This window comes from Lissotriton helveticus, chromosome 11 (assembly GCF_964261635.1).
Source record: "Lissotriton helveticus chromosome 11, aLisHel1.1, whole genome shotgun sequence".
NCBI lineage: Eukaryota > Metazoa > Chordata > Amphibia > Caudata > Salamandridae > Lissotriton > Lissotriton helveticus.
In genome coordinates, this window is record NC_136072.1 from 155,220,071 (window position 1) to 155,235,345 (window position 15,275).

Genomic DNA, 15,275 nt, shown 5'->3' on the forward strand with positions numbered 1-15,275 from the left:
ACTGCCTGCTCTTTGTAGCGGGCATCTGGGTGCAACTGCTTCCCAGTCTGCAAAGTGGCCAGCACTGCCTCCTCCTTGCCAAGCTCCAGCTGAAGCTGTCCATGCACTCCACAAGTTAAACCCATGCATTGGCCCATCATGACTGCTTTCAGTGCTTCCCACCCAGTAGCCCTACTGGACGCAATACCCCAGTTGACCTACGTATAATCCGACAGTGCCTGTGAGAGCACCTCTCGCTCAACCGTGGCAATGTGGCCAGGACTGACACCTCCTTGCCAAGCTCCTACTGAAGCCGTCCATGCACTCCACAAATTAAACCTATGTATTGGCCCCTCATGACTGCTTTCAGTGCTACCCACTCAGTGGCCCTACTAGTTGTGGTACCCCAGTTGACCTACATATAATCCGACACTGCCTGTGAGAGCACCTCTTGATCAACCGGGGCCTCCAGGATGTCAGCTGACATCCTCCAGGACTAATCCACCCTCCCATAGTCACCCCAGGGCAAGGCACAGGGGAGTAATCTGACAATAACAACACCAGGTGGGCTACCTTGATGTCTTCTGGGTGCTAGAATCCTGTTAACAGTATCCTGTCCAGTCTAATATATGCATTGTGTGTGGCGAAGTAACAGGTATATACCTACTGCGCTGGGTGGCTCATCTGCCAGATAAACACAAACTCCAGATTATACATCACATCATGAAGCACAGTGGGCATTAAAGGTTTCATACCCATCCTAGGAGGTGCCCTGTCCAGTTCAGCATCTAGAATGCAAATAAAGTTGCCCACCCTCAGGAAGGTGCATCTACATTGTGCAGTAGCAGGAGTTGCATGTTGTGAAAGAGTGCTGGATCGTCATTACTTGGGGCATTGGTGTTTAGAATAGTCAGGTCACATCCATCCAGAGTCCCCCAAAACAGTAAAAATTGATGGCCCACATCAGCCTCCATGTACATGTGGGAGAACGAGACACCGGGCGCTACCCAGATTGTTCAAAATGTGTAGGGAATACTCCGTGGTCCAGTGTTTTGGATTATTTGATTTTGGTCAACAGGGCCGGGAAGAGATCAACGGTCATTTGGGGAGGGCCACAACTACTCTAGTTAAGATACCAAAGTTATGTAAGTGGTAGATAGTGTATCCGGATAGGGAGGTAGCAGAGACTTTGGAGTGTCCCTTTAAGAGAGGTTGTGCTTTAGCATATCAAAGCCAAAAGGATAGGAGATGGCCTGAAAATATGAGGTCTGTTAAGGCTCATCTTGAAATTGTGAGAAACAAATTTGAGGATGTTTTGGAAGACAGATTAGTGGGCTGTTTTTTATTGTGTCACCAAAAAGATAGAGGATCTGTTTAATATCATTCATCAGTTGTCATAGACAGAAGAAAATTCAAATATTGATTTCATTGCACAGAAGATATATTAGTTCACTGAGCCAATATCAAAGGTGCAGCATGCATGGACAAAGAATTGGGTTTTCAGCCTCTTTTGACAGGCCTGAACCTTTCTTTTAAGTATTTATAAGTCCGCCCTAAGTATGCCTTATAGGCACGGTGCATGGTATTTAAAAGTAGGGCATGCAGAATTATAATGTAAAACATGTCCCTACAGTGAAAAGCCAGGCCGTAAAAGCTGTTCTCATTGTAGCAGGCTTGGATGCTCCATAGAAAAGCACTGGGATATTATATTAAGATTAATAAATGCCATGTCTGGCTAGGAAGCAGATACAATTTTATTTTTTTACTTTTTGAAATTGTTATTACATGCTCAATTCACTGGTGAAGTCTTGATTTACCTTTTCCCTTCCTGAAGTCCGTGGAAGATAATTCTGCATTTTTCTCTCACACTTCTGCAAGCCAGTAGTTAGCATTTGCATAGGTGTGAATGAAGCATGAGCCAGCTCCCAGGAGCAAAGAATAAGATGACCTCAATGGAGATGACCAATCAGAACCTGACAGAATATGCAGGGTGGGCATGTGGGGATCATTTCTAACATTAAAGTGTCAAATCCTGCTTGAATGACACATCCTGCTTGACAGGTCTGCTGGGTTTACATCTAACATTTGGGGTGCACTTCAGAGGAGGGCAACAGGACAGAAAAACAGTATTCTGGTTGCTGAAAGTCAGCTTTTGTGCTACCAGGCCTTTCTCTCTGAGGTTTGAGTGGGTCCAGGACCTGTCTCAAACTGGATTTTAGTGTTTTTATGAGGGGGGGGTCACTAGGATTAACATGGTACACTCGCTACACACACCTGCAGCACTTAGAGTCTATCCCCCACATGCATCAACCTATTTAGGAAGTGCAAACGGTGCGAATCGGTAAATTCGGCCGTTTGCACTTCCTAAATACGTTTTTGGGATGCATGAAACAATTCGTTATTTTTTGCATTTCTTAAAAATGCAAATGCAATTAAGGAATCACATTTGTGCGATTCCTTAAATGCAATGCATCAATTTGTAAAAAATAGCGAATTTTGAAATTGGAAGTGCAAATTAACACGAGGTTGACCCTCGTGTTAATTTGCGAAAAATTTTAAAAAAGCAAAAAAATGCATTTTTTAAACTTGCATGTTACAGACACACATGTCCTTAGGACATGTGTGTGTGAAACATGCACTTGAAAATACATTTCAGGGGTGCGGGGGGGGTCCTTTGGACCCCCCTCTACACCCTTGCAATGCATCAACAAATTGCGAGTGCAAAAAAAAAATGCAAAACGGCATTGATTCCTATGGGCCTCTAGGCCCATAGGAATCAATGTAATGCCATTCCTTAATTGCGATTCGCAATTAAGGAATCGCAATTTCCGAAAAATAAGAAATCCTAAAAACTTTTAGGATTTCTTGATGCATAGGATTTTGCATTTCCTAAATAGCGATTCCTTAATTTTCGCTATTTAAGAAATGCAAAATCCTAGATTGATGCATGTGGGGGTAAGTGCAGTGTGGCTGAAGACTTCAGCTATCTTGAAATTTACTAAAGTTCATAAGGTTAGCCCCAGGAACCTTTAACCCACTGTTTACGGTGTCCCCAGAGGTTTTGTCAGTCCCAGTAGCTCATGTCAGCCACAATGTGGAATCTCGAGGCACCCAATTCAGAGCACTCTTAAACCTGTGGAAGATCAGAAGAGGGCTGAACCTGTTGTCTGAGACCTCAGAAAACTTAGAAGACTGGACCTATTTTTCCTCTTGTACCCAGGACAGAGAAAATGACTCCAAGGGACATAAGGCTGAGCTGCCCTCCTGTTAAACTACATGGACATAAGCTACAAGAGGCCTTTATCTGCAACTGACTAACTGACCAGTGGCAACTGGACCTGGACTGGACTCTCATGCTGGCGTCTGCTGCCACCCTGTGAGTCTCTAAGTGCCTCCCTTGATATCCTGTGGGGATAACGAAATGGTGGATTGGGATTTAAATGACTAAAGTCAGAAGGTGAAATCTTTGACCAGAATGAGTCTGGCTAGTGCATCCGACCCTCGTTCCATCGTTGTCAGAATCAAAATGCACCTATGCCCTGTTCTACTACAACCATTGCCATAATTTTCAATTGCCATAATACAACCATAATTGCTACTACGTTTCTTGACGCTATTTCACTTTAAAAGAAATCATATCTATGCTTCCCTATTATTGTTATTTTGTTATTTTTAGTGTTATTATGTTTATTTCGTTTTACTCAATTTTTGAAATTTGTTCCGAGATTTGTATTGTTTTATATTTCAAATTTATTTATGTTTTGGTACAAAATAAATACTTTGCACATTGCTCTAAGTTAAACCTGTCTGCTCTGTACCATAGCTACTAGGAATTTAAGCTCATGTCAATTTATTAACTTTAAGAAGTCACTCTGACAAGTATTGTGATTATTACTGTTCATGAGTACATACTGCACTCAGCATATAACCCAAATTATTACAGTTTAAAATTGCCAAATGTGATGGTAAGTCTGCATTTTGTTTGTTTCCAGTTCACCCAAGTGTTTTTGCTTGCTAGGCAGTCAGTTTGATGGGTCTTTGTATGTAGACAATGTTTGACTCATGTGTTGTGAAAATTCATGTAAATTGTTTGAAATCTTCACTATATTTTTGCAATGGAAACAGATTTCTAATAAGGAGTATACATTTTGGTGACTTTTTAATTAACAGAACAGGTTGTTTGGGGGACTGCGTAAAAGTGCTTTGTCCTGTTTTCAAGGATTTGCCTGGCACTTTTGGCGGTTTTAAAATTTTTAGGAGAACATGTGGATATGGTGAAAATGGAAGCTAGATTGCTAAAAGAGAAATTTGAGGCTCTGTTGAGTAAATTGCAAGGTTTGTAGGGGCATTCAAACTGTGCTTGCAACGTGGAAAGTGCAGAATGAGACTGGGGTTCTTCATGTCAGGAGCAGTTTTGCAGCAGTGCATTGAACGCTTGGATTCAGGTTTGAAAGCTCACATAGGGGTGTGTGTCATTGGATGATGAAATGTTATGGCAAGTGCATATACTTTCAGGTGCAATAGGTATTTGGGGTATTGGCCTTTTCCTGAGCGTTAGGCAATGTGCTGAAGCATAGACAGATCATTGGTTGACATAAGGGAGCATGATTGCCTTCGTGAAATGTCTCTATTGGTGGTTGTGAGAGTACTTTGAGTTACAGAACTGGCTGATTACAAAGTGACTTTTAAAAATGATGAGGAATTTGTTGCATCAGAAGAATACTTAAGATTCCATAAGAGCTTTGGGGTTAATGAGAGATATAGTTCTGCAGTTGGTGAAGAATTCCTTAGGTAGACTTGGCTGGCGTTCTTGGCTAGTGGAGCAAAGAAGAAGGAATCTTTCAGTGTTTCAGTGCATCAGAGGTATATTGATTTTGTTAGTTCATGCCTTTCATGTGTTTGGCTGTATGTATTGTAGTTATACCTGGCATGCAGGCTCGAGTTAGGTTCTATTCAAAGTAATTTTGGGGCAGTCATATAGATGCTTACCGGTGTGAAAGTTCTCCCAATAGTGGTCTATAAGTTTAATAGAATATCAGCAGTGGTTCACAAACTTCTAAATAGTACAAAGCAAATTAAACACAATGCTAACTACAATATAGATGGAACCTTCAAGTGAGAGGGACAGAGTCTCTCAGATTGTCTATGTAGGTCAGTTCATGTTTGGTGTTTATGGAATTACAATGAAAAATCCTCTATCATGGTGAAGTCAGATTTTAAATCACAATTTTGAAAATGCCATTTTAAGAAAGTTGGCATTTTTCTGCCTTAGCCATTTAGTGCCTGCGGCCTGGCACTGGGTTTCATGACTGGGTGTAGTTGACAGCTGTGCTTTGTGTATTCCTCCTAGACAGCCTTACTCAATAGAGAGCTCAGGTGTGTCTGGATGGGCCATCACTGGCAGGATGAGAATGAGGAGATGGGCACAGACTTACTTACACTTGACTAGCCTGTGCCCTGCCTTCACACAAAGGGCTGCATACCTCCTCTAGTTAGTCTGAAGCTAGGGCAGGGAAGGCAGCATGCCTGTGGACTTCAAAGGTAAACCTCTAGCAGCTTCTCCCACTTCAAAGGAAGGTCCACGTATAAATATTGGACCCTAGACACCAACTCTACAGTTCACTTTTGGACCTGTGTATACTCTGCCAGGAGAAAGGACTACAGTGCTGATGAAAGAAATGCCACTCTGAGGACTGCTGCCCTGCTGTTCTGACCTGCTGCCTGCTTCCATCTAGCTTGGGTGAGAAGTACTGGGCCTGCATCTGTTGAACTTAGTTAATCCAGGGCTGGTTGGCTGGACTCCTGACTAGAGCCGGAGGGAGAAAAGGCTCCAAAAAGCTTGAACCCATCACTTGGACTCTGACATCTGTGGGTCTTACCCTTCCAAGTGGTGCCACTCCAATCCTGGGCCCTTAGAAGTGGACCTGAAGGTTCTCTGCCATCCCATCTATTGATCCAGCAGAACCAACGCATCACCTCTGCTGCGTGGCGCAACCCCAAGCAGAACCAACGCCTCTGCTGTGAGGATTCTCTCAGTGCAAGGCTCTGCATTGACCTTGCAGCCCACATCGAAACCACTGCTGTGTGAAGCTTCACTGACACAGGCCCTCACATCGCAAATCTCTTGTCGACTGCAGTGCCAACAATGATGCAGGTTCTCGCGTCTCAGCCTCAAAGCTCTGCATAACTGACGCATCGCTCCAACTGCGTGATGCATCCTCGATGCTGGACTTCACATCACAAGCTTTGATTGATGGGATTCTTGACGATGACACAGGACCTCACATTGTGGCTTCGCAGTTCCTCACAACCTACTTATTGCCTTGGCTGCGTGACCCATCTTCGACACACAACCTCACAACGGTCCGCAACCAGAACTTAAGGTTCTCTTGTTCAGCAGGCCTAACTGTGTTCGTGTAGCCGGCCCACGCTCCATCACAGTCAACCTCAACTTGTGACTGTCCCGCTCCAGAGCAAACCTGATATCCATGGTTGGCGCTTTGTGCTTTAAAGCACTATTTTTATAAAATAATTAAAATTGCATATCTCCGGTTCTACCAATTAGATTTTTGTTGTTTTGATCTTGATTTGTTTATTTGAATTTACTCTATTTTTCTACCTTGGTGTGAGATTTTCCTTGTGTTGTGTTTTCACTTTAAAACTGTTTGAAGTGCTGCATCAATAATTTACACATTTCCTCTAAGTAAAGCCTGACTGCTCTGTGCTAGGTTACCAGAGGTTTGAGCACCGGTTAATTTGGGATTTGCTTGTGGCCCACCCTGACAAGGATTGTGGTTGCCGCTTGAATAGGGCTTCACCCCCTCAACCATTTAACCTAAATTTTTCACACCTAGCCTCAAGCCTTTTAGGTCACGCCTACAAGACAGTGCTACCTGTCTGGTTGCTGCCGTATTGTCAGCTTCTCAAGAAATTACACTTGGCTTAAAGCCTACCAGTTTCTTTCTAGTGGTGACTTTATTTTCACTCTCATTTGCTTGCTTATTATTCAATGTCTTGTCATGTTTGTTTTGTGTTTGCCACCCGCCCCCCCTCCATCCTGGAGCACAGCCTCTTTACTAATGTCCCTCCACTGCTTCTTTTAGGGGAACTGCTTTTTACTTGTTTCTTAACCACCCCCTGAGAGTGTGTGTGTTCCCCAGCTGTCTCTCTTGTATTCTTCACTCCACCATCTGTCCATGTTGCTCTCTATCACCATGTGCTTCTCTCCCTCACCAACTCTTCTTGCAATCATTCTTGTGCTTCTCCCTTTGCCCCATGTTGTTCGCTTCCTTGAGTGTGTCTCCCCCACCCTCCTTGTTGCTCCGTCTCTTGTGTGCTTCTTTCCCTTCTTCCCCAAGCCCACAACCCCTATCCCCTCCTCTGTTGCCCACCCCGAATGGTCCTATTTTGATTTGAGCTTTTTTAGATGGCTAGCCTGCAGACTGCAGTAGGTTCTTCCACTTTACAAATAAAAGTGTTTTTGCGTTACTTCATTTAACTTTTTATTTCTTTATTTTACCGTTCCATCTCAGATTGGTAAACACAAAATAATTGTGCCCGTATCACACACAAATCTTGACACATGTTTGCACATGTCTGATCAAAAGAAATAGGTCTGCTGTTCCTAAAGGGCATAAAGGACGAAGGGGAGTAGGTCAGAGAAAAGGAGCCACTGCAAGGGGAGTAGTTCCTGTTTGGAATGGGGCCCTCACACACCCTTGCGAGTGTCATGCTTCATCATTGTGCTTGCTCCTCGTCGGGCCAGAGCTGCAATGCCTGACAGACACCCTTAAGGGAGCTCTTTATTTGAGATCATTTTCCAAAGCTGTGATGTGAAGTGCAAGTTAAGGTCCCTTTGTGTAGATTGAGGAAACATGGGTGTCGATGTAGTGATTAGTGACTTAAAAAAGGCTAGGCAAGTTACAAATCTAATTTTTCAAATTTTAATCCATGAGTATGCCTGACTTATTAAAAACGTGGTGTCACCAGTGGGGACAATAATCCCTGGTGACCAGCCTTATCCTTCAGCAACCTTTACGTCAAGGCCTCACCATCAAACATAAAGCAAATACATATTAACCATACTCTGTCAGATCAATGGAGTGGAAAACTAACCGGAAACTGTGTACTGTGCAGACATCATTTTGGACAATCCAATCCACAGTAATAACTATGGGCTGAGAGAAACAGGGGAGGGTGTGCTGGTGGGATGCGGGGCAGGAAAAGGGAGATATAGTGGAATGAAACTTCAATATTTATTTATTGTGAGTCTGCCAGTGAGTAGCAGCTTTGTGCCAACATACAGAAGTAAGTAAGCTTCCAACCATTCTACCCAAGACATAAGGCAGGATGATAATAGTCTCTCACTCATTGCATAAGTGACAGTGCAATGAAGATAAATGTCAGTAGCATCTTCATCAAGTAGAAGAGAACCCCGATAAAGAATAAAAGAATATAAAAAAATATGATAAAGGGAATGTGTTCAGCCAGTAAGAGGGTTGGAAGGTACTACATTGGGTATTTATATATACACACCAGAGGGGCCTGAGGAGATTTAATGGACCAGCGAGGGCACACTACCCAATTATAGACTCATAAACACACAAAAATCCCTTGGGTCCGAAATCACGCAGTGGTAGTCCAGGAGTGGGAACAACTAGGCTGGAGGGGAGTTTCCTTTTAAGGACGGTTTCCCTCACACACCAGAGGTGTCATGCTTCATCATGGGGAAATCTCCTCGCATCATGATGCCTTGTTATGATGTGGGCTACAACCCCCTCACTGCGAGGGAGGAGCTTAGGGATGTTTTCAAGTTAGAGAAGCATTCATAAAACCCAAATATGAGCAGTGTGTATGATGGGAAAAGTGCAGTGCTGGTGAATAAGTGGTTAAAACTAGCTGCAAGGTTAGCCTCGTACAGTTTATTATTGTTACCCTGTGCTAGAATAAAAAGCAAATGACATGTAGTCTACTGCCATCATTAGATGCATTTGCACTGAGTAATGATCAACATGTTTCAGCCTCAGACCTAGACAGTGTTGTGGCTTTCATCGGGATCTCTAATAAAGCTACTGCTAGGTGTAGATGAAGAAAGAAATGCAAATGCATCAGCGTGTTTAATGAAAAATACTAAACCAGTGATCCAGCTGTTCAAAAGTCAGGTTCCGTGCCACATCTGTCCTTGGCTGTTAGTCTAAGGTACACACGCCAGTCTAACCGCTTTCAAATACAGCGGGGAGCCATGGAGTGTGTCTGAGGGACATGAAGACCAGAGCTTTTTCTGTGTCTGCTTCAACAGTTTTTATCTTAGCAATTACTTCTCCCCCAAGTAACTATTTAATCCTTCTAAAGAGTCTTTTGTTCTTTAAACAATTCCCCATAAGCTTCTTTTTGTAGTGGAAAAAATGCCACATTGCCAGGAGAAAACCTTATCCTTCAGTAACCTAAACGTCAGTGCTTCACTGTCAAGCATAAACCAAATACATATTAACCATATTCTGTCAGATCAATGGAAAGGAAAACAAACCGGAAACTGTGTACTGTGCAGACATCATTTTGGACAATCCAACCCACAGTAATAACTGTGGGCCGAGAGAAAGGTGGGAGGGTGTGCTGGTGGGATGCAGGGCAGGATAAGGGCGATATAGTGGAATTAAACTTCAATATTTATTTATTGTGAGTGTGCCAATGAGCAGCAAGTTTGTGCCAACATACAGAAACAAGTAAGCTTCCAACCATTCTACCCAAGACATAAAGCAGGATGATATCAATATCTCACTCATTGCATAAGTGACAATGCCATTGAGATAAATGTCAGTAGTATCTTCATCAAAGAGGGAGAAAACCCCGATAAAGAATATAAAAAATTATAATAAAGGGAATGTGTTCAGCCAGTAAGAGGGTTGGAAGGTACTGAATTGGGTAGCCACAGGAAAGTACATTTTGTTAAGGGTCTGCGATAAACAGGCTGAGGAAACTATTCTTTTTAGGCCTGGGAATGAGAGTTCAACATGTAAAGAAACGATTCCCGTGGTAAATTATGTCTTATTCTTTAACTTTTGTGTTAAGCCACACGGGGGCTACTCCTCCGCTAAGGCGGAGGAGCGTTGCCCCACAAACTTTCAGCACTGCAATAAAGGAAAAATAAAATGATAATAACGAGATGTTATTTTCATTTTATTTTCCATGTTGAGGCAGTTTTGCGGGGCTGGGCTGGGCTGAGCAATGCAGAGGGGGAGGAGTGGTGGCACTCTGTAAGTGTGCATGAATGTATGGCCGGCCATCTTGGTCCGGGCAAACATTCATGCGCTCTTTGCATGTTCTCCACCCAGGGTGTATTACAGACTTTGTGGAGAACAAGCCCAGGCTCCCATTCCCTGTCTGAGTGCCGAACCACTGCGCTCAGGCCAATCACAACGCTGCATTGCTGCGTTGTGCAGCGTTGTGATTGGCTTAGGGGAGTCTGGGTGCCTCCTGCTTCCTGTTTGCACAGAAGCCAGGAAAAGGACGGAGAGGACAGAGGACAGACGGCATCAGGCCTGCAGGTAAGTTATTATTTCTTTTAAACCCCCTCCCTCCTTCTACTGCTCCCTGCCCCAGTACTGCTTCCCTGGCAGCCAGCCACCACTGAAACCAACCTTTTGGGTAAGTCATTGTGTTTCCATTCTCCTTCAAATAGTGCAGTCTCTTTCCAAATGACAGCAGGCTTGTGTTGTTTTTGACACTCCAAGTTGATTCAGTCATGACATGTCATGCCTTAAAAGTGATGTGAGACGAAGAGATTGCTAAATTGAATTATCACATAAATTGCTTGATTAGACATGTTTTGCTTCTTGAACTTGGTGACTTTTTAATGTGCTACTTAACGATTTGCACTTTGCTATTTTGAGCCCACTATATATTATACTTGAATATTGTATGCGGTTTTGGACTCTCAACTTTCAGCTATTTTTCTTTAGGTACTTTAATGAGATGCTTCCTCCCACCCTTTCATTAGATTCAATTCAATTCAATAATCTTTATTTCGGTTGTAAAAAACCATAAAAGATATACATATAATAAAAACAGTCAAGTTACAAAACCCGTGCCCGTCTCTTCCAACAGAGACTTTAGTATACTAATCGGGGGCCCAACAAAGGTTATTGCGAGTATTTAAAAAAATAAATACAATTTGGAATCTAAAATCATAAAACGTCCAGAAATATCATGGTCGTAACCTTACAGTATTATCAATTCATTTAAACCAACTATGATTACATCCTGTTATTTCTTTTTTTTAAAAGATAAAAAAAAATGTGCATTACTGACATTACATTCATAGATCCATATCATACCTTTAAATACTTGTTTTAACTCATCTAGGGGTTATACTGCAAGTCCCTATAACTTCAAGCCCCTTCTCCTCCTTACTAGATCCACAGAGAAGAGGTATCTGCTTATGCTAAAGACAATCAATTGAGTAGTTTCAGTTTTAAATATTCTTTCCACCTCACTGATACGTCTAAATCCCAGAAGACGGCAGATAGGTTTTATCCATTTTTTCCTAGGGTGGATAATACGTGGGCTTCATCCTCTTTAGCGCCAGTGTTAAAAAATGTGCAACTAACCACGTTGTCCTTTCCTGCGTTACACATCCAATTAGTAGTATTTACTTTGATCTGCAAAATACCATAACAAAATTTTAGGTACAGGGATTTAGCGAGCCCTGGTAAAATTTTGTCCATAAAAGGCTCAAATCTACTGTCTGTTTTCATCGCAAGATACCTCAATGAGAAAGTGCCTAATTTGGGGTTATTTGAGTGGGAATTTAAAACAAACGCCCAGTAGCTTAGTTTAAACACCTTTTTACAACTCAAAGTTAGGCTTTCAGGGTCTTCCCAATAATGTTTCAACCCCAACTTGAAGAACAAGTCCTCAATATGGGTCAGCCATGCCAACCTTGTGTTATTTTTTAATCTCAGGATTTCTTTTAGTGCTTCTCTATAGTCGGCTAATTCATCTGTTGACCACACGCGAACCCAGTACAGTAGGGGCCTTATGACAGCGTGGTCATCAGTACGATGAATATCTAGATCCATTATGAGGGGAAATAAAGGTGTACGCCGTGGAATACCTAATAATTTCCTAAGAAAGATATTCTCTTGTAGCCTAAATTTATCTTTTGCCGCGTAACCCCATAATTCTGCCCCATAAAGAGAGGCATATTGTGCCTTAAATTTATATACCTCTAAAGCTGGGGACACAGCCTTGGACTTGCTACTCTTATGCCGCCTTGCTAACGGGACTAAGTTCTGAGTAAGGGTAGTTTTACTTTTATCTATTTGCGATTTCCAATCTGATTTAGTGTCTAAGGTAATGCCTAGATAATTAAAATTGTGCACATATTCGATCCTTTCCATGTTCACAGTCAAGGTTTTTTTAAAGGTTCTGTGAGGATTGACCGCCATATATTTAGCTTTAGACGAGTTAATCTCCAGACCTTTAGTTTCGCAATAAAATCTGAAAGTATCAAGTAAATTTTCTAGGCCTTTGGGTGTCTGTGATATTAAGATAGTATCGTCTGCGAACAGGAGTGCAGGTACGTGGGCCCCTCCCATCTTGGGAGAATCATGTTTGCAGCCCAAGAGGAAGTCTGGTATATCGTTCACATAAAGAGAACGTTGGGGCCAACACGCATCCTTGCCTTACACCCCTGTTCACATTAATGCGGTCTGTCAATTCTCCATTTGGACCCCATCTCACCCTAGCATAGTTGGCCTCATGGAGCCTGACGATCTGATTCAAAAGTTCCCCAGGGACGTCCTGGTACCTCAATCTTGTCCAAAGGGCGCCCCTGGGGACCAGATCGAAGGCTTCCCTGAGGTCAGCAAATGCAATGTACATGTGTGCCCTTTTTATTTTAATATACTTCCAGATAATGCAAAGAAACCTAAACACCTGGTCGATTGTGCTGATTTTTTCTCTAAAACCTGCCTGGTACTTGGTTAAAACTCTGTTTTCTCCAATCCAGGAGCTCAGTTTAATTAAAATTTGTCTTGCAAATACCTTTTGTAGGACATCAATTAAACTCATTAGACTCACAACATGACCAATCATTTATTTATTAATTTTGAATAAAGCCTGGTCAAATATTTTCCCCATCTAAAATTCCCTAGCGGCCCTTTGAATTTAACGAAGAGGAATAAAATAAGTTTTGAATAATTAATTTGCTACGAAGTTTCATGTTCCAGTGAATGCAGCAATATATAAAGATGCTCAAATAAATATACATTAGACTATATTGTTGTTCTTCTGATATTCAAGCTAAAAAGTGCTGTTTTAAAAGATATTCTCAAAGGTGCCCTTATGTGCCTCTCTCTGTTTTGCAGCCTGCGACGCGGGAAGCTGGGGCCTGCACTGTGAAGACAAATGCGATTGTGCAAATGCTGACAACCCCTGTGACCCTGTCAGCGGGCAGTGCTTCTGTGAGCCTGGATATGTAGGAAAACGCTGTGAGCAGAGTAAGCAGCAACAGGAAAAAAGTTACTGCAAATCAGGAATATATATCGCTTTTCTTGAAGAAATGTCTATAGGGATATGTTCGCAACAGTCATTTTTAAGATTCATAAAATACTGCAGTGTTCAGGTTACCCAATTTACTTCAAGTTGTCGTAATCCTATTGGCTAAAACTAATGTCCGAGAGGATGAGACCTGCTCACATAGGGGGCAGATGTACAAGAAAGTGCTGCAGTGCAGCACAACATACTCATTGGCTGCGCCACGCTGCGGCACCAAAGCACAGGAATGTGACATATTTACAATAATATGTCGCATTGCTCTGCTCTCCCCTGCACTTGCGCACAAACAGCTGCCATGCACCGGTGCAAGGATGCCTGCGTCGTGGGGAGATTGTTTTTGTGCAGGAAGGGGCACCTTCCTGCACGAAAACAATCACTACAGGCATTTTCCTCTTTCAATGCGTGCCGTAGAATGCAGCACGCATTGAAAGAGGAAACAAATGAGGAGAAATGAAAACATTTCTCTCCTCGTTGTGCCTCGCAACGCCACCCTTAGGGTGGCGTAGCATACTGACGCTTTTCCAGGTTTACGATTCCTCATAAATCTGGAAATGTGTCTGGTTCCTTGGGTGTTGCACGGGAACACCCACAGCAATACCCATGGAACGCCCCATTCACGCAAATTGCTTCGTGTAAAAGGGCCGTATGCACATTGACAGGAAAAGCCACGCCGGCTGGCTTTTCCTGTCCATGTAAATATGGGGCAGAGAAATTCGCTGCCAGTGTGTCACAAAAAGTGACGTACTGGCAGCGCAAGGGGCTTGTAAATCTGCCCCACAGGTGTCTATAGAAAGCAGAGCAAACATGCACATTTTAGGAAAAAGGTGTTTGCATCTAGTACATTGGAACTGAAGCATGGTATTCTAATAGGGCACCGGTCAGGTATGACAGTTTATGACAGTGATGTAAATTAATTTTCTGGTGATTTCACAATTTCAACAATACAACACTGCACTATTTTTAGAATGATTGTCCTGTTACAATTTCACATACAATATTCTACTTTGCTTTCTTGTTTTAGTGAGTTAGCATTTTTATTAAATTTGCTCACTGGAGGGAATGCACTGCCAAAGAGGCCCCTCCTATCGACATCAAGGAGAGACATTGACATGCAAAAAGATGTCCAAAATGCTAGGTAATTAAATACATCTCTACAGTAATCTATAAGTTACTGGGGCTGGATGTTTCAGGGCCGGGAAGGATATTCATCTGAGCACAGGCTTTACGGAGTGAACTCTGTAAGTGGAGGCTGGCCTGGACCAGTGCTTAATTTGAACCCGTGCACCTAATCATTAACACCAGCGCTTTTCATGAGCACCAATTAAGGACACAGGCATTTCCGGGGAGATTAAGTGATATGCCCAGAATCACAGGATGTTGAGCCACGTCAAAAATCAAACCTGGTTACCCAGCTCCAAAGTCAGCAGCTCTGGTCATTAGGCCACATCCTCTCTCGACTTTCATGGTCAGTAGTGGGTTCTGTTTTAGGCGACACTAACAGGAGAAATGGTCTGATGCAAGCTGCCTCCTGACGAGAGCCCCAGCACTTATCTTTTTTTACAAATTAATCACTTGGCCTGGACAGCCCAGCTCTGCTGCCTGGTGAATCAGAGGAAGTCATTGTCCAGGTAGACAGCTTGGTAAGGGGATTTCTGGCTATCTACAGTGGTGAGCAGACAACCTAGAGGAAAGCATCCTTCTTTTCCATCTATTCTACATCTACCTTGTCTAGGGCTAGT

The 15,275-nt window shown here is 42.7% G+C and overlaps 1 protein-coding gene across 1 annotated transcript in view; it reads left to right on the forward strand.

The window, feature by feature from the left end:
* Positions 1–15,275, forward strand: part of LOC144790753 (uncharacterized) — a 752,701-nt gene that overhangs the window by 620,521 nt on the left and 116,905 nt on the right. The window contains exon 20 of the mRNA XM_078665457.1: positions 13,347–13,478. Within this exon, the coding sequence (XP_078521583.1) occupies positions 13,347–13,478 (132 nt within the window). The remainder of the gene's footprint in view (positions 1–13,346; positions 13,479–15,275) is intronic.